The 20028-nt window shown below is 42.5% G+C and overlaps 1 protein-coding gene and 1 long non-coding RNA gene across 2 annotated transcripts; one reads left to right on the top strand and one right to left on the bottom strand.

The window, feature by feature from the left end:
* Positions 1–327: 327 nt before the first annotated feature.
* LOC127060137 (uncharacterized) lies at positions 328–3919 on the bottom strand. Its single transcript, XR_007778788.1, has 3 exons — positions 3820–3919; positions 2721–2809; positions 328–385 (listed from the first exon to the last, which is right to left on the bottom strand). It is a non-coding gene; the product is annotated as an uncharacterized LOC127060137 (long non-coding RNA).
* A 131-nt stretch (positions 3920–4050) lies between these two features.
* Positions 4051–6734, top strand: PIGP (phosphatidylinositol glycan anchor biosynthesis class P). The gene is made up of 4 exons (XM_009089558.4): positions 4051–4309; positions 5076–5148; positions 5598–5716; positions 6590–6734. Exons 1-4 carry the CDS (start codon positions 4228–4230, stop codon positions 6706–6708), a joined length of 393 nt encoding a protein of 130 aa, XP_009087806.1. The 5' UTR covers positions 4051–4227; the 3' UTR covers positions 6709–6734.
* The last annotated feature ends 13294 nt before the right edge of the window (positions 6735–20028 follow it).

Raw genomic sequence — 20028 nt, 5'->3', positions numbered from 1 at the left:
TCCAGGTAACAGAATATAACAAAGCTTCTGCTAAAAAATAATCATGAATCCATTTTCAGGCAAAAAAAGGAAAAATAAAATAAAATAAAAATAAAATAAAAAAAGAAAAATAAAAATAAAATAAAAATAAAATAAAAAAGGAAAAGTAAAATAAAAAGGAAAAATAAAATAAAAAGGAAAATAAAATAAAAAGGAAAAATAAAATAAAAAGGAAAAATAAAATAAAAAGGAAAAATAAAATAAAAAGGAAAAATAAAATAAAAAGGAAAAAATAAAATAAAAATAAAATTTCTTGGATCCAAAGATCCAAGAAATGGAAGAATGTTGGTTTAATTTCCATACCTGTTTTAGGTTTAGGCACTGCCTGTCCAAAGGTTCCATGATCCTAAAGAAAAACACATTATTTACATATTTATATGCACAATATTTACATATTTTTCATTTATTACATTGCACAGCCAATAGAAACAAAGAAAGCCAAGCCAGGAGCAAAAAAAAGCATTTTGTTTGGAGGAAAAAAAGAATATTTACCTGCATCCCCACTAAAAAATGGCCATAGGTTAAAGGCTATGAATGGACAGGAAAAGCTTTACTCATTTAAACAATATTTCAATCACACTGGAAGAGGATTCTAGGAATGAATAACTCAAAAAATCAGGCAGCAAAATCATGTTCAAGAGGACCTGACTAAACTCAAAGGTTTAAGAAGGTGACACAGGTTTTTTAAAAAAATCAAAAATTACATTTTGACAGTGAAAGTGTATTTAAATAAAATCATCTACAGCAAAATAAAGGGAGCTGATTCAGTTTTTCATGTTACTTTTAAGGGGTTTAAGCCCCATCTGAGCACCTCAAGCTGAAGAAGAAATGATTTATGGTGATTTATAGATCCCCACAAAGTCTGTTATTTTAGCAAACACCATAAATGATTTAATGAACACTCTGCAGGAAATGCTGCATTGGATTTCACAGAAATGCAGGAGTTAGAAAATTCAGATTTCATAGGTCAGGACACACAGGAACAATGAGGAGAAAAAAAAATCAAGTGTGATTTAAAAATCAGCTCATCTTGAAAGGCAACTGAGAGCCCTTAAAGAGCTTTGTCTGGGCAGCAGCAAACACCCCAAAAGTTCTTCATGGTGGAAATAAATCCTGAATGGAAGCACAGGCAATAAAAATTCACATCAAACCCTTCAGAGGAGGAAGGAGAAAAATAATAATCATTAAAAGAGCTGGAATCCCAGGAAGCCAGAGCTGAAATCCAGGAAACCAGAGCTGAAATCCCAGGAATCAAGAGCTGAAATCCCAGGAAGCAAGGGCTGAAATCCCAGGAAGCAAGGGCTGAAATCCCAGGAAGCAAGGGCCGAAATCTCAGGAAGCAAGAGCTGAAATCCCAGGAAGCCAGAGCAAAAGTTCCAAAGGCTAAGAGCTGAAATCCCAGAGAGGGAAAGCTGAAATCCCAGGAGCCCAGAGCTGAAATCCCACAGGCCAAGAGCTGAAATCTCAGGAGCCCAGAGCTGAAATCCCAGGAGCCCAGAGCTGTAATCCCAGGAAGGAAGAGCTGAAATCCCAAGAAGGAGGAGCTGAAATCCCAGGAACACAGAGCTGCAATCCCAGGAGCCCAAAGATGAAATCCCAGGAAGGAGGAGCTGCAATCCCAGGAAATATGGGCTGAAATCCCAGGAGCCCAGAGCTGTATCCACAGTCCAGAGATGAATCCCAACCAGAGACTGACAATCCCAGGAACACAGAGATGAAATCCCAGGACCAGGGCAATCCCAGGAGCCCGGGCGCAATCCAGGACACGGGTGAAATCCCAGGACCGGGCTGCATCAGGGCCAGGCTGCAATCCCAGGGGCCCAGGGCTGCAATCCCAGGGGCCCGGGGCTGCAATCCCAGGAAGGAAGAGCTGCAATCCCAGGGGCCCGGGGCTGTTTGCCCTGCAGGGACAGGCACTGAAGTGTCAGGCTGAGCTGCAGCAGCCCAGGAATGGCCACAGGACCGACAGGTTGGGCAGGTTGTGTGACAGGAGCTGCACTCAGCAGTGTCCCCTGCTCCTCACAGGGGACAGAGGCTCTGGCTCTGTCCCAGTTCTGGGGTTTTTGTAAGGGAATCACGGCCAGTGGGAGGTACCTGGACAGCAGCCTGAGTGCATCAGCACTGGGAGTGACTCTGGAGATCGGAGCAGGGAATCCCAGAATGATTTTGGTTGGAGGGGAATTTAAATATCAACCCCTCCCACCCCTGCCATGGCAGGGACACCTCCCACTGTGCCAGGCTGCTCCCAACCCCAATGTCCAACCTGGCCTTGGGCACTGCCAGGGATCCAGGGGCAGCCCCAGTTGCTCTGGGCACCCTGTGCCAGGGCCAGATTTGGGTAAAAACCCCCCTGGAACATCCTGCAAGTTTCCTGTCACTATAGGACATGAAATAATACACAGCTCTCCCAAGGTAAAAAAGCACTTTGAATTTCTGACTCCAACATTTACAGATTTCCAAAAGTGGCAGTGGATTGGAGGGTGACAGTGCCACCTCTCCAATGACACTGGACAAACCAACAGCCCATCAAACTTCTCCTTCTCCATAAAAGAACGCAAAACAATGTGTTATTTACAGAAAACGTGTGAGAAAGTTCTCTACATTAATGTCAACATCAGAAAGCTTAGAAAAACTTCAAAAATCAGGGTGACAGTTTCCCATCGAGCTCCAAACCAACTTACCAGCTGAAAGTAGGTTGGATCCCCAGCAAAGAGAGCCAAAGCTGCAACAAGGTCGGATTTGGAGGAAGGATCAGCCATGGCACATCACCCTGGGAGAAAGGGAGGGTGAGAAACGCGAACACCCGGAGCTGCCAACACTTCCCAGCATCTCACCGCTAAACCTCACTTGGCTGGCTCTTGGGAAAACCGCGCGGCATTTAAGCAGAGCTTAATGCTGAGCACAGCCATGCTAAGCCCGGCCGGAAGCTTGGGACAGCGACTAACTCTGATCTACACCGCGACAGGAACCGGGGCACGTTATCCCTGCCGGGCCGAGGAGCAGCAGCCCGGGAATCGCGGCTGAACCCCGGGAATCGCGGCTGAGCCCCCCGGGAATCGCGGCTGCGCCCCCCGGGAATCGCGGCTGCGCCCCCCGGGAATCGCGGCCTGCGCCCCCCGGGAATCGCGGCTGAACCCCCCGGGGATCGCGGCTGAAGCCCCCCGGGAATCGCGGTTGAGCCCCCCGGGGATCGCGGCTGCACCCCAGGAATCGCGGCTGCACCCCGGGAATCGCGGCTGCACCCCCCCGGGAATCGCGGCTGAACACCCCGGGAATCGCGGCTGAACCCCCCGGGATGGCGGCTGAACCCCCCGGGGATGGCGGCTGCACCCCGGGAATCGCGGCTGAACCCCCCGGGAATCGCGGCTGAACCCCCCGGGGATGGCGGCTGAACCCCCCGGGGATGGCGGCTGAACCCCAGGGATCGCGGCTCCCGGGAATCGCGGCTGCGCCCCCCGGGAATCGCGGCTGCACCCCGGGATGCCGAACACCCCGTCCCGTCCCGGCAGCTCCCGGGCTCGCACCCCTCCGCCGCCATCCGATCCCGGCACGGCCCGGGCTGGCCGCTCACGTGTCTTATGCCGCCGGCCCGGACTCCCCGAGCCCGGAGAGGCGCACGGCACCGCGCTCCGCCTCGGCCGGGCCGGGAGCGCCCGTCACGGTGCCGGGCACAAACCGGACAGCGAGCGGCGGTTCCGGGCTGGCCGAGGCACGGGGGAAGGCGGCCGAGCAAACACCGCTCCCTCCCTCTCTGTACCCATCCCCGCATTGCGCACGCACCGCTCCGATCCCGATCCCGATCCCGATGTCGCTGCTGTCGCTGCCGCTGTCGCCGCCGCCGCTCCCGCCGCCCCAGCGCACCCCGCCCGCCGGACGCACCGCCCATTGGCCGTCCGCCCTCTGACGTCACGGGCCGCGGCCAATCCGCGGGCCGTGCGCCTGCGCGCGTGGCCGGATGCAGGCGGCGGGAAGGCGGATGCGGGAGCGGCGGTAGGGAGCGCCTTCCTCCCTTCCTCCCTCCCTCCCTCCATCCCTCCTCCCCTCCTCCTCCTCCTCCTCCTCCTCCTCCTCCTGCTGTCCCAGGGAGGGAGGGAGGGAAGGGTGCGGCCCCCGCAGCCGCGGGTCCCCCCCACGGAGCTCCCCAGGAAATCTCCGCCCTCCCCGCGAAGTTAAAGGGAAGAGCCCGGCATGGTCGAGAACTCTCCGGCCCCGCTGCCAGAAAGGGCAATTTATGGATTTGCGCTTTTTTTGGGCTCGTGGTTTGGCTTCAGTGAGTATCCCACACCGCATCCGTCACCCCGTTTTAACCCGTTTTTTACTCACGCACATTTTCACATTCACCGAGCCCTGCAGGTAGTTGTGGTGTTACCTTCTCCACCAAAATACTGAAAATAAATAAATAAATAAAAATTAAGTCAATCTGGCCTACGGCAGTGGAAAATATTTTGGGATCCATCATCTTTTCTGCGCCGGTGTGATGGGTTCCTCATGTCCCTGGGGATCCCAGGTTTGGGAGGGTAAAAATCCCTTTTCCAACCCGAAAAAAGGTGCTGCAAATACCCTTGGGTGCAGGACCCCGCTGCGGGGCTTGGGCACCCTCGGGGAGTTGAGCTCAGCTCCTCTCCCAGGAAGAATCAGGAAGAGTTTTCAATAATTTTTCATTTCAGTTCCATCCAAACGCTGCGATTCCCCCCGGTTTCCTTCCTGTCCTCTGTGAGATCGTTTTCTGCTTTAATTTTGTTTCTGTTCAGATTCCTTTGGCTTCTTTTTATTGAGGCGTTTTTGGGGGTGGTTTTGTTGTTTTTTTCTTTACGGTTCTGCAGTTTAAATTGGAATCAATTCTCGTCTGCCTTCAGAGGAAATCAGAAATTAATTGTTGAAGCAAACACAAAACTGATGCCAGGGACTGGGCAGGGTTTGTGTCTGAGAGGGAAATTCTGCAATCTTTTGGGAGAGGCATCTTGGTTTAAATAAAAGCAAAATTTAGGAAGCCTAAACCACTTTTAATTTTTTGACTTTTTAATATTTTTGTGCAGTTTTGTACCTCATCTGGGCTTATGTTCCTGAGACCTGGCTCTTCTCCCTGGGACTGACATACTGGCCTCAAAAGTAAGTTCAGCCAATCAAACTCCTTCATCTTAATTATTTTCAAATAAAAACCCCTTTATTTTTAAATAATGGCCTCCCATTAAATCCATTTTTCCCTGATGACAAAGGGCTGTCAGGTTTCTGAGGCATTTTTTATGTAACCATGGTGAAAGTGTTTGGTGGTGCCAGGAAATAAATAATATTGGGATGGTTTAGGAGAAATATTTTGCTTTTAGGAAGTTTGCTGGTGGAAATACAACCAACTTTAGGCCACAATTAAAAAATAAACACCTTTTTAAAGGAATTAATCTGCTGGTTTGGCAGCAGCTCCAGTGGAGTCAGGATCCATAACCAGAGGTTGTTTCTTTTCCTCTTGGACAAATCCATCACAGCTACAACACCAACATTAAAACTGATTTATGATCCAGCATTTGTTGCTCAATGTGAAATTTCAAATCCTTTTTTCTCAGGTACTGGGCAGTTGCTCTGCCAGTTTATCTCCTGGTGGCTGTGGGAATTGGCTATGTTTTGCTTTTTGGGATTAACATGATGAGCACAGCTCCACTCAGCTCCACTCACACCATCACAGGTAATGGTTTTTTAAAAGCTTTTTGAAAAGTTTGATCCTTTCACTGAGAATTCTGGAAATCTGTAGAGAATAAAATCCAAATTTTGAGCCTTTAAATTAAACCCAAATTTTGAGCCTTTAAATAAAACCCAAATTTTGAGCCTTGAAGTAAAACCAAAATTTTGAGCCTTTAAATAAACCCCAAATTTTAACCCTTTAAATAAACGCCAAAGTTTGAGCCTTTAAATAAACCCCAGATTTTGAGCCTTTAAGTAAAACCGAATTTTGAGCCTTTAAATAAATGCCAAATTTTAATCCTTTAAATAAAACCCAAATTTTAAACCTTTAAATAAACCCCAAATTTTAATCCTTTAAATAAAACCCCAATTTTAATCCTTTAAACCCAAATTTTAATCCTTTAAATAAACCCCAATTTTTAATCCTTTAAATAAACCCCAAATTTTGATCCTTTAAATAAAACCCAAATTTTACCTTTAAATAAAACCCAAATTTTGAGCCTTTAAGTAAAACCCAAACTTTTTGCCTTAAGAAACCCATTTAATCCTTAAACCCAAATTTTGATCCTTTAAATAAAACCCAAATTGCTTTTCCTTCCCCCACTTTATTTTGTCTTGCCTTTAAAGAAACCCCAAATTTAATCCTGTAAATAAACCCAAATTTGACCTTAATAAAACCCAAATTTTAACCCTTTAAACAAAACCCAAATTTTAACCCTTTAAGCCATTTTTTAACTCAAATATTTGATTTCTTTGCAAGTCCTGGTGGTGTTCCCCCCTTCAGAGCAGCACCATTTGTATGTCACATTCCAAAATGTCACAACACTGGGAGGAAAAGGACCTGCCAGCCATGAAAAGTTCCCTTTATCTCTTGCAGATAACTTTGCCAAAAAGCAGCAGCAGAAGAAATTCCAGGAGGAGGCAATTCCAGCCCTGAGGGACATTCCCATCAGTGAAGTCAACAGGATGTTCTTCCTCCCTGGAAAAGGCATCTGAACAGCAGATTTTAATTGAAGAGATTTTCAAATTAATGAGAGATGAAGAGATTTTAATCTCTTTGCACAAAGGATTCATAAAATTTACACAGTTTTATTAATTAAAACCTCTCCAAGCTAAAAAATAAAAACTCTTTTAGCTTTTTTCCCCTTTAATTTCTAATTAAATTTATTATCGTTATGATGATGATGACGATGCACCTTAATGACCTTTAAATAAACCCCAAATTTTATATTGTTATTATTATTATGACACATTATTATTATTCTTATTACATCACACCTGCATTAAGGTGCATCATCATAATAATAACAATATTATTTTATTGTGATGGACCTTGCTCTGAGAATGATGCCCCAATAATTTATCTGGTTATTCTTTAAAAATTAAAAAAAGGGTTTTGTTACTTGCAGCTTTCTGCTTGGGATTCCCCTCTGAGAGGGGAACCAAAAAAAAGCAATTTTTAGCAGAGTTTAATTCAATTTCTCCTTGAATTCAGGGAGAGAGGATGTGCTGTGCCAGTCAAAGCCCTGAGGATCTTTTTGAATGATTAACTGGAAGTGTTTGCCTTGTAAGGATATTATTGGAATCAATTCTTCTTTGGAAATATTAATAAAATGTGGCTGATTTTTCCCTCCTCACCATTTTCCTGTGGTTCTGGGAGGTTTCTCCTGGCCTCAGGTGATAAATGCTCCATTTCCCTTCACCCAATTCTTTATTCAGCCAAATCTCTTGATCTCCCCCACTCCCCAAAATATCAGATTTAACGAGTTACCAAAAATAATAGAGGTGGGTTGAAAAGATTTGCTGGAACAAGTCTTGGAATTAATTTTTTCCACTTATTTTTAAGAAAATACTGACAGCAAAGTTCCAGGGAACAGCTGGAGGAGAGGAACTGCCAGGTCCATGCTGCTGAAACCCAGGGTTAAGTGGTTCAGGTGTTTTATAAACAGTGAATTTCAATTTTTTCTGCTTTATTTTCCTCCTCCCAAGTGTCACAAATTCAGTTTTCTCTCCAGGACTCAATGTTATTTAGGTCTAGTTTAAAACCCAGTCAGTAGAACCTCGTGATTTATTAATCCTGTGCCCAACTTCAGCAGAGAATTGAGTTTAAAATGTTATTATTCCATTAAAAGATAAGAAATGTTGGAGAATTTGCCTGGAAAATCTTAAGCCAGTTCTTTAGGAATCTGTCAAAATGATCAAAAGCTGCTCTGGAATGTTTTAAAACCTGGTAAAAATCACTTTGGTGTGAATATAAATCTGTGGTTGGTTGGGTTTTCTGCCTGAATTTGGAGGAGAAATCTCCTTGTTCCTTATTCCAGGCAGGATTAAAACTCCTCCTTGTGGAAGGAAAAAAAACTTTTCAACATTTCACTCTGAAACCCTGAATTTAACTGTACTGGCACTGAATAAAAATGAATTTGGGTCTAAATTAGAATTTATTTGTGTGGTAGTTTTAAGTTATTAATGAAGTTTTGGGGTTTGATTTGCTGTTTTTTCCCAAACCTGCCACAATTCTGCCCTTTTATTAATAATAATTAATTCATTAATGTCCATTAATCATTATTTCATAACCAGTGTTAAGTTATTAATGATGTTTTGGGGTTTGATTTGCTGTTGTTTCCCAACCCTGCCACGATCCTGCCCTTTGATTAATTTCAATTAATGATTAAATTTCTACTAAATCATGATTTGATGACCAGTTTAAAGTTATTTGTGAAGTTTTGGGGTTTAGTTTGCTGTTGTTCCCCTACCCTGTCCCTTTATTAATTTCAACTAATGATTTAATTTCCATTAAATCACAATTTGATAACCAGTTTAAATTAATTTGTGAAGTTTTGGTGTTTGATTTGCTGTTGTTCCCCTACCCTGTCCCTTTATTAATTTCAATTAATGATTTAATTTCCATTAAATCATGATTTGGTGACAGCAGCCACAGAGATGTGTTTACCCTTTGCCACTCCTCTAATCCCATTCAGACACTGAAATATTGACTGAATCTTTTTTTTCCTGTGTGTTTTCCACCCTTTTTGCTTCCTGGGAGAGCAATTCCATCTGGAATTCCAGCTGGCACCGAGTTTGGGACCATCTGGTGGAAGGATGAATTCAGTGCCTTGCCAAGGGTGCCCAAATCCCTTCAGGATCAAGGGAAACTCCTGGGAAATGCCCTGAGACAGCACAAGTGACAGGATGGAAACCCTGGGCAGGGGTGGGATGGATCTGATTTCTCTGCAGACCCCACAATTGGGGGGAGCTGTATGAAAATGAACTTTAATTGTCACTTTTCACACAAGAGGAATCTGCATTGTTTGTTCAATGTGCAAACTTGCAGGGTGGAACTCAGATCTTTTCTGTCACTGCTGCCTCAGGGACACCGTGGGGACCTTGCCTTCACCTGGGGGGCAGAATCAGACCAGGCAAGAGTGGGGTTTGGGGGCTAAAATGTGGATTTTGGGGAGCTGGGCATCCACAGGTCTTGCTGTCGCTGATTAAGAAGATGCTCAGCTCTGCACAGAGGAGAGGAGGTTTTTAATGGAGATTATTTATTTATTTAAATTTTGCTTCAGGTGTTGAGGAAAAAAATCCCCCCCATGGTTGAGCAGCAGTGCCTTTCTTTAGAAACCATCCCTGGGTATCAGGATCCAACCTGCTCAGAGACTGAGGGGAAACTGAGGGAATAAAAGGCAAAAAAACCCCAAATTTTCCCTTATTTTCACCTTCCTGGTGGCACAGCTGGTAGAGTTCAGTTCACTGCCCTGTCCCTGCTGGAATAAAGCCAGGGATGGAAATTCAGTTTTGAATTAAATTTGATTTAAAGGCACCTGGCTGGGCTGTCCTGCAGGAATTATCCTGTTGGGAAGGGAAGGTTTGGGAAGGGAAGGTTTGGGAAGGGAAGGTTTGGGAAGGTTTGGGAAGGTTTGGGAAGGTTTGGGAAGGTTTGGGAAGGTTTGGGAAGGTTTGGGAAGGGAAGGTTTGGGAAGGGAAGGGAAGGTTGGGAAGGGGAAGGGAAGGTTTGGGAAGGGAGGTTTGGGAAGGGAAGGGAAGGGAAGGGAAGGGGGGAAGGGAAGGGAAGGGAAGGAAGGGAAGGGAAGGGAGGGAAGGGAAGGTGAAGGGAGGGAAGGGAGGGAAGGGAAGGGAAGGGAAGGGAAGGAAGGGAGGGAAGGGAAGGGAAGGGAAGTGGGGGAAGGGAAGGGAAGGGAAGGGAAGGAAGGAAGGGAAGGGAAGGGAAGGGAAGGGAAGGGAAGGGAAGGGAAGGGAAGGGAAGGGAAGGGAAGGGAAGGGAAGGGAAGGGAAGGGAAGGGAAGGGAAGGGAAGGGAAGGGGTCACCATGAAATCATGGAGGTTCCTGGCTTCCATGGAATGGGGCTGTGCCAAAGGGGAGAGCAGAGCTGGGGCTGCCAAGTTTGTGTTTCTCTCTCCTTTCATCTTGGCAGGAAAGGGAAGGATGATGAAACATGGACTGTGAGGATGCTCCAAGGGCTGGAGCAGCTCTGCTGGCAGGAAAGGCTGGCACAGCTGGCATTGCTCACCTGCACAGGAGAAGCTTTGGGCTGAGCTCAGGGTGGCCTTGCAGGGCCTGGAGGAGCCCCAGGAAAGCTGGAGAGAGACAATTCCCAGGGGATGCAGGGACAGCAGCCAGGGAATGGCTCCCAGTGCCAGAGGGCAGGGCTGGCTGGGATCTTGGCAGTGAGGAATTGTTCCCTGGCAGGGTGGGCAGGGCTGGGATGGAATTCCATCCCTGGATCCCTGGCAGTGCCCAAGGCCAGGTTGGAGCAGCCTGGCACAGTGGGAGGTGTCCCTGCCATGGATGAGCTTTAAGGTCCCTCCCAACCCAAACCATTCCATGATTTCCCTTGAATTAAGCAGATAAACTTTTGCTGTTCCCTAAAGCATTGTCCAGAGCATCCCAAAATTATTTCATAGTTCCATATTCCATAAGGAATTCTGTCAGCTCCACTGGATCACCTCAAACCCCCTGTGGCTGGGCAGGGGGAGAACAGGAGCAAGGAGAACCCCAGACCCCCTGATATAAAATAAAAAGCTCTAAAATGAATATTAAATCTTCATCCTGGGGTCTATCAACATTAAAAATGCAACAAGTTTCTCTGAACTTCAATTTCATTTGTGGGTGGAAATCATAAAATGTTTCTTATAAACAAAGTACTTGATTTTGTGTAAATATATTTTTTCCTTGTGGGCCTGAGTTGGTGAAATGTTTAATTTTAGGAGTCCTGCTTGCTGAGTGCTGCTGGATTCCCAGGCAGCTTTCACCCAGCTGGGATGGATGGGGGGTTTGGATCTCTCCATTCAGGAACCTCCTCCTTCCCTGAGGAGAAAGTTTGGGAAGGATTCAGTTCTGTTCCTCCACTTCCCTTCCAGAGGGGCTGCCCAAGTCACTTGTGTTGATGCTGGGCTGGGGTGAAAGGCAGCTGGGAGGTGAAGGCAGTGCAGAGTAAATAACACTAAAAAGGAACAAATAGCAATCAATAGGAATAAATAACAATCAATAGGAATAAATAATAATCATTAGGAATAAATAATCAATAGGAATAAATAGCAATCAATAGGAATAAATAGCAATCAATAGGAATAAATAACAATCAATAGCAATAAATAATCAATAGGAATAAATAGCAATCAATAGGAATAAATAACAATCAATAGCAATAAATAATCAATAGGAATAAATAGCAATCAATAGGAATAAATAACAATCAATAGAATAAATAGCATCAATAGGAATAAATACATCAATAGGAATAAATAGCAATAAATAGGAATAAATAACAATCAATAGAAATAAATAGCAATAAATTGGAATAAATAATCAATAGGAATAAATAGCAATCAATAGGAATAAATAACAATCAATAGAAATAAATAGCAATCAATTGGAATAAATAATCAATAGGAATAAATAGCAATCAATAGGAATAAATAACAATCAATAGAATAAATAGCAATCAATAGGAATAAATAACAATCAATAGGAAAATAACAATAATAGGAATAAATAGCAATCAATAGGAATAAATAATCAATAGGAATAAATAGCAATCAATAGGAATAAATAACAATCAATAGAAATAAATAGCAATAAATGGAATAATAATCAATAGGAATAATAGCAATCAATAGGAATAAATAACAATCAATAGAAATAAATAGCAATAAATTGGAATAAATAATCAATAGGAATAAATAGCAATAAATAGGAATAAATAACAATAGAAATAAATAGCAATAAATAGGAATAAATAACAATCAATAGGAATAAATAACAATAAATAGGAATAAATAGAAATCAATAGGAATAAATAACAATAAATAGGGATAAATAGCAATCAGTAGGAATAAATAGAAATCAATAGGAATAGACAGTAATAAATAACAATCAATAACAATCAATAGGAATAAACAATAAATAGCAATCAATAGGAATAAATAGCAACCAATAGGAATAAATAGCAATAAATAGGAATAAAAACAATCAATAGAAATAAATAGCAATAAATAGGAATAAATAGCAATCAATAGGAATAAATAGCAATCAATAGGAATAAATAGCAATAAATAGGAATAAATAGCAATCAATAGGAATAAATAGGAATAAATAACAATCAATAGGAATAAATAGCAATAAATAGGAATAAATAACAATCAATAGGAATAAAGGAATAAATAGCAATCAACAGGAATAAACAGCAATCAATAGGAATCAATAGGAATAAATAACAATCAATAGGAATAAATAGCAATCAATAGGAATAAATAGCAATAAATAGGGATAAATAGCAATCAATAGGAAAAGTTTCAGGGAATTGCCTGGATTTTGTCTCTGCAGCTCAGAAAGCTGCTCTTGGGAATATTCCTTTGCTCAGTTCTGCTCTGTTGTCATTCTCCCTGTACAAATGTAATTTAGGGGGGAAACAAATCCTGCGGTGATTCTTTTTCACTTAATCCAAATTAATCCTGTATCACTTTTGGAAAAAACACATTTCTGTGGCGTGCCAGGATATGCTTCCCTTGGATATTTGTGTCCTTCAGAGCCTGTCTTAAAAGCTCCTGGAAGCAGAATTCAAAGCTGCTGTAAGAAAATCAACTTTAATTAGGATTTTTCCTACAAGAGGAATCTGAAATTGCAGAGGTTTTGTGGAGACATCTCCGTACCAGGGAATAAAAAGTTGCTTTTTGCATTTTTAGGATTTTTCACACAAGAGGAATCTGAAATTGTAGGGGTTTTCTGGAGGCACCCCTGTACCAGGGACCACCAACAAAAAGTTGCTTTTTGCTGCCAATTATTTTTATTTATTTATTTATTATTTATTATATTATTTTTAGGATTTTTCCTACAAGAGGAATCTGAATTTGTAGAGGTTTTGTGGAGACATCTCTGTACCAGGGAATAAAAAGTTGCTTTTTTCTGCCATCATGATTAGGATTTTTCACACAAGAGGAATCTGAAATTATTGGGGTTTTCTGGAGGCACCCCTGTACCAGGGACCAGCAACAAAAAGTTGCTTGTTGCTGCCAATTATTTATTTATATTTATTATTATATATTTTCTAGGATTTTCCCTACAAGAGGAATCTGAAATTGCAGAGGTTTTGTGGAGGCATCCCTGTACCAGGGAATAAAAAGTTGCTTTTTTGCATTTTTAGGATTTTTCCTACAAGAGGAATCTGAAATTGCAGATGTTTTGTGGAGACATCTCTGTGCCAGGGAATAAAACCTGCTTTTTGCTGCCATCATTTTATAGGATTTTTCATCTAAGAGGAATCTGAAATTGCAGAGCTTTTGTGGAGGCATCCCTGTATCAGGAATAAAAACCTGCTTTTTGCATTTTTAGGATTTTCCCTACAAGAGGAATTTGAAATTGCAGAGGTTTTCTGGAGGCACCCCTGTACCAGAGACCAGCAACAAAAAGTTGCTTTTTGCTGCCAATTATTTTTATTTATTTATTTATTTATTATTTATTAAATTATTTTTAGGATTTTTCCTACAAGAGGAATCTGAATTTGTAGAGGTTTTGTGGAGACATCTTTGTACCAAGGAATAAAAAACTGCTTTTTTCTGTTATCATTTTTAGGATTTTTCACACAAGAGGAATCTGAAATTGTAGGGGTTTTCTGGAGGAACCCCTGTACCAGGGACCAGCAACAAAAAGTTGCTTGTTGCTGCCAATTATTTATTTATATTTATTTATTATATTATTTTCTAGGATTTTCCCTACAAGAGGAATCTGAAATTGTAGGGGTTTTGTGGAGGCACCTCTGTAGCAGGGAATAAAAAGTTGCTTTTTGCTGATGATTATTTTTAGGATTTTTCCTACAAGAGGAATCTGAAATTGTAGGGGTTTTCTGGAGGAATCCCTGTACCAGGGACCAGCAACAAAAAGTTGCTTTTTGCTGCCAATTATTTTTAGGATTTTTCATCTAAGAGGAATCTGAAATTGCAGAGGTTTTGTGTAATCCCCTGTAGCAGGAATTTAAACCTGCTTTTTGCTGCCATCATTTTAAGGAATGGAAAACGAAAGCAGCTCTGAGTGGGAATGTTGCAGCAGTTGAATTCCCAAGGGAAGGATTGATTTTGGCACAGAGACCTGAGCCAAGAATCCCCCCTGCTGCCAGCCCTGCCTCTGGAGTGCTGAACCCACCCCAGCTCCTCTGGGGAGGCTTTGTCCCCTCCCTGCTGTAAAGGATGGAGGTGCTGAGGTCACTCTGGCTCCACCTCAGATGAGGGAAAAAACCCATAAATAAATGGGGGTTTTAAATAAGTGGGAACTGAAGTAAAAAAGCAGAAGTGGGAACTGAAAGTTGCCTGCAGGTGAGAGCCAGAGGTGCTGCACCAACTCACTTTGGGGCTTCTCTTAATTATTAACCAGCTGAGTGCAACTTTGGGTCATCACAGAGCAGTGAAATCATCCTGGGTGCTCTTCTGTTTGCTTTTGCTGCAGATTAAATCATGAGGAAGGTGGAGCGTTAGTAAATAAAAATAAATAGATTTTTTTAAATTAAAAAAAATTAAAATAAATCAATAAAATTCAAATAAAATAAAATAACATTTTAAATAAATGAAATTATTTTAGGATGTCTTGTGAAATACCTTAAATTGTCTGTGTTTTAGTGCCATGTGTTTGGAAGTGGAGAGGTGGAAATGAATCCAACATCTGAATTTTCCTTTGTCACTCTGAGATTTCAATTTCAACTCATTCTTGTCATTCTCTATATGGCAGGATGTTGTCTCCTGGTGTAAATTTAATTAATGATCCTCTTGGGAGGTTGCAAGTGGAGATTTTCCAAAAAAAACTTCATCCTAATAGGTTTATTCATGTGGAATTTAATTTTTCCAGACTTCAAATGTGTGACCAGTCCCTGCCTGAGGGAGGAGCTGGCACAAACCTCCAGGGCTTCTGAAAACTCTCTGACCTCATCTCACAACCACCAGAGGTGCAGGAAAGGTCCCAAAGCTGAAATTCTGCACTTGCTTTGTCTTGTGGCAGTTTTGGTTGGAGTTAAAGAAAAATAAAATAAAATAAAATAAAATAAAATAAAATAAAATAAAAATTTAAATCTTGAGGTATTTAGAGGTGCTGGAACAGGGCAAGTGCTGAGAGACTCTGAGCATGAAGGTGCCACCTAATGCAAGTTTTAATGTGGTGTTAAATGAAATTGTGGGGTTTAATCAAGGCTGACATTTTCTGGCTGGGAAAAGATGACAGGAGTGAAAATCTGACAAGAAGAGAATGGCAGAAGGCCAGAAAACATCACAAATGTTGGGCAGAACCTGTGGCTTCTACTGGACATGGGTGAGGCCAGCTGGGCATTCAGCATTTCCAGCAGAACAAACACATCCCAGGGAGCCAGGAGGGAACATTTGAAACAATTCCTTGCCTAATTTCAGTGTGTTTCAGAGCCTTTGGGTTATTCTGGGGCTGTACATTACATTATTCAGCCTCACAATCAATGCAATTTTCACTTTCTCAGGGCTGCAGTGTTTAAATTAAAAACTTAGTAAAATGGTCCCAATTTTCTGTATCTGAGTTACTGAAACCAACCTTTAAAGATTTAAATATTCTGTGAAAGTCTCTAAAACCACAGAAGGATTTCCTGCCACTTTCCAAAAGCCAGGAGAGGCTCTGAGCCCCTCCCGTGTGTGACCTGCCCAGGAGCTCCGAAACAACCCCAGGGAGAGCAGGGGAGTGCCCAAAGGAGAGGAATGCCAGGAGCTCTGTCCTGGATTGCCAGCAGGATGTGTTCTGTTTGCCATCTTGTGTGGCAGTGCCAGCTGTGGGTTTCTCTGGCTCTGCATTGAAGGCACTCCAGATGGTGTTTCATGTTCACACTCAGGTGTTTACTATTTCTTATCAGTAAAACAGTCTCAGAACCATGATTGCTGCAGCTTTGCATTAGAAGGCACAAAATGGCCACAAGTCTCTTGTTCCAAGGGCTTTTAAGACTAAACTATCCAATTAGGAACTGACACCTGGATTATTTTCCCTTTTACCCCAATAACTGATCCCACAGAGCTGCAATGGGGACTTTTCTGCCCAATTACAAAATGCCACCCAATCCCATGTAGAAGAAGGAAGAAGAAGGTGAAGAAGGAACCCAGGACCACACCCTGTGCCCTCCATCTTGCTCCCATCCACAACACACTAAAAACCCCAAACCCTCAATTTCTCACCCAGTCACACACCTGCACTGCTCTCTAGAATCTATTTCACACTTTTGGGGGTTCCAGTCTGTCTTGAAGTCTGGGAAACTTTCTCCATGGACGAGGGTCAGAGTCAGTGCTGCCCTGGGGGTCAGGGCACCCCAGAGCAGACAGGGAAATATTCCCAGAAACAGAGAAATATTCCCAGACACCAGAGACAGGGAAATATTCCCAGTACCCTGGGTTTCCACACCATCTGCATGGCAGTTATCTTCTTTTCACTGGGCAGTTTTCCTTATCTTCTCCACACCCACTCCTCCCTCTGGGGACACACCTGCTGATAAGAGGCCACTGAATGTCCCTGCATGGCTGATAAGAACTGCAGCATCCACTGGGAGATGTGAGCCCAGAGGGAGGAGCCAAGCATTCCTGCCTGGATAGATTCTGGAGATTCTGGAACACCAGCACAGCTTCTCCACTGCATTCCCAGAGGAACAGCAGCTGCCTCTCCCACTGGATCTGAGAGGGAGAATACACCTTTCTGCAGGATCCCTGCTCCAGCAGAGCCAGCCCTGGCACTGCAGGAGGGCTGAGCCACAATTCCAATGGGACTGTGCCAGCACCCTGACCCACAGGTGTCAGGTGTGTTCTGTCTGACCCACAGGGTGTCAGGTGTGCTCTGACCCACAGGTGTCAGGTGTGCTCTGACCCACAGGTGTCAGGTGTGCTGTCACCCACAGGTGTCAGGTGTGCTCTGTCTGACCCACAGGTGTCAGGTGTGCTCTGACAGGTGTCAGGTGTGCTCTGACCCACAGGTGTCAGGTGTGCTCTGACCCACAGGGTGTCAGGTGTGCTCTGACCCACAGGTGTCAGGTGTGCTGTCACCCACAGGTGTCAGGTGTGCTCTGACCCACAGGTGTCAGGTGTGCTCTGACTCTGGCAGGGTTGTTTTGATTTACTGCATTGTTTATTTTATCTTTTTATTTTCTTCCCTATGGTATTTTCAGGGTTCAAATTTTGAATCTGACTCCACGTTCTCAGCAGGCTCATTTATTATTTTATGGTATTATATTAAAGAATGCTGTACTAAACTATACTAAAGAATAGAGAAAGGATACAGACTGAAGGTTACAAAGAATGATAATGAAAACTCGTGACTCTCTCCAGAGCCCTGACACAGCTGGCTGTGATTGGTTATTAATTAAAAACAATTCACATGAAACCAATTAACCACCCACCTGCTGGATAAACAATCTGCAGCCACATTCCAAAGCAGCAAACACAGGAGAGAAAAATGAGATAATCTTGGTTTTCCTTTTTCTCTGAGGCTTCTCAGCTTCCCAGGAGATGAAATCCTGGCCAAGGGATTTTTCAGAGAATATGACAGTGGCACTTCCCTAATAAAGAACTGTTATTCTGTATTAAATCTGTAATTTCAGATTTATAGCAGTTGGGAGGGAGGGGGTTTGCATGTTCCATTCCAGGGGAGGCTCCTGCCTTCCTCAGCAGACACCTGGCTTCCCACACCCAGACAAGTTCAAAGGTAGGACAGGGACAGCAATCCCAGGGAAATGGGGTTTTTTCTTTTTAGCAAATCCCATGGGATAGAACATATTTATCCAATTTATCTTTCTGGTGCTGTTTTGCTGGATGTGAATTTACAGAAATTATTGCAGAATCAGGATTTGCTCTTTATTAAATACACTCTGTAAATGCACTTTTTGCATGTCCTGGGAGAACTCATCCACATCCTGCCCTAGAAAAAAAAAGTCAAAGTTCACATTAAAGTTTCTTCCCAGAGAAGGAAAAATAATTTAATTTATTGACCACTGATTGTTTAGTGTGAATTGGGCACCTGCAGTCTAAACCTACTCCCTGCCATGTTTAAATACCTTGTGATGTCTGTGCAGTTGTGAAGAAATCAGCAGGGCCCTATTCCAAATAAAAAATATGTGCACAGTCCCCTGAAGTGTGGACATTTGAACCATGTCCCTCTGAACATTTCTGTGCCAAAATCAGGACAATTCATAGAACAAAGAATGTTAAAAATCCCAAATATTTGTTAAATAATAGCACAGGTCCTGAGGGAAAATGGCAAACTTCTGAAGTGACCTGCAGTGTAATTAAATATCCTGCTAAATTTCAGGCTGACCTGCAGGTATTTAATTTCAGCAGCTCGGTTTTGTTTAGTCCTGATTGAACCTGAGAGTTGGAAGGGAGGTTTGTACTGGAGAGTTGGTATCTGTGATCCTGCAATCAGATCTGCATGTGAGGAAAATCGATTTATTCCCCTGCCAGCATGGATATTAGTGCAGGACTGGAGCCTAAACTGCTGCAGTGTAACAGCCCAGAAGGTGCAAATTATTCTCAATTAATTCTCTGGGTAAAGCCCTGCAAGACCAAATTTTTTACAGAATTATTGAAAATATAACTTTGGTGATGCAGCTGCAATGTTGAGCAAATACAATCCCTTGTAGGAAGAATGTGAATATTACATTTTAGTACTAATCAAGTCAAGCACACAGCTTTAATTGGCATTTTTGTGGAAATCTTCAACTGAAGTCAGGTTCCTTTTTGCAGTAATTTTAATGTGAGGTGCTTAATTTTGATATTTGGTGAAGAACACAGAATCAGAAAAGTTTTCCAAGAAGTCAGGGAAATTATTCAGCTCTCTGACATTACCTGGGAATAACTTTGACACATTCACCTTCTGCAGAAAGGTGAGCCCTGTGCTGATCATTTTGTGTGAATTAAAGGAGGGTTTGATCTTTGGGAGCAATGGGTTTTATGCAGATTTCTCATGAAGGAAAATTTGCATTGGCAAGAATAAAAGGCAATTAATAAATGATTACCAAGATAAATTGGTGTATTTGGGGAACCTGGACACCTCTACAGCATTTATAGCTCTGAATAATATCTGATATTAAAGAAAGAACCCACAGACACTGATAGCAGGCAGAGCTCCTCCCAGAGAAATCCCTGGAAAAGCTTTTAAGGAGCAGGAGGAGAAGAGAAGGAAGCAGCTGCTCACAAAGCTCAGCAAAGCCTCAAAATATTCCTGTAAATCCAAAAGAGGAGCTGAGCTACTCCAGGGTTACACAGGGGAGCTTTGAGGGCTGATATTACTCCCTGTGTTCTCCAAGGTTTCCTTCCACCCTCTGAAGAGGAGCTGACTGACGTGGTTACTTTATTTTAGTTTGGAAAACCTATTTCAGGAAATTCCCTGGTGCAGGCAAGGCCTTGGGTTAATAATAAAAATAATAACAACAGAATGTTTTCTCAGTCTGAAGTTCTGAGCTTTTGAGTCAAAACTTGTAATAAAAATCAGAATTTTTTAGTCAAAGCTTGTCTAAAATTCTGAACTTTTTGGACAAATCTTGTGATAAAATTCTGAGCTTTTTATTCAAAGCTTATCATAAAATTCTGAACTTTTCAATTAAATCTTGTCTAAAATTCTGAGCTTTTTGGTCAAAGCTTGTCTAAAATTCTGAACTTTTTAATTAAATCTTGTTTAAAATTCTGAATTTTTTAGTTAAAGCTTGTCATAAAATTCTGAAAATTTTAGTCAGAACTTGTAAAAAATTCTGAACTTTTTAGTAGAAGCTTGCCTAAAATTATGAACTTTTTTGGTCAAAGCTTGTCTAAGCTTCTGAACTTTTT

The sequence above is a fragment of the Serinus canaria genome, chromosome 1 (assembly GCF_022539315.1).
Source record: "Serinus canaria isolate serCan28SL12 chromosome 1, serCan2020, whole genome shotgun sequence".
NCBI lineage: Eukaryota > Metazoa > Chordata > Aves > Passeriformes > Fringillidae > Serinus > Serinus canaria.
Note: the sequence above shows the minus strand (reverse complement) of the source record. Positions and strands in the feature narration are given on the sequence as shown.

Coding starts and splice junctions, on each gene's coding strand:
- PIGP (XM_009089558.4), top strand. CDS start 4,228: ATGGTCGAGAACTCTCCGGCCCCGCTGCCAGAAAGGGCAATTTATGGA. Junction 4,310..5,075: donor GGGCTCGTGGTTTGGCTTCA/GTGAGTATCCCA, acceptor ATTTTTGTGCAG/TTTTGTACCTCATCTGGGCT. Junction 5,149..5,597: donor CTGACATACTGGCCTCAAAA/GTAAGTTCAGCC, acceptor CTTTTTTCTCAG/GTACTGGGCAGTTGCTCTGC.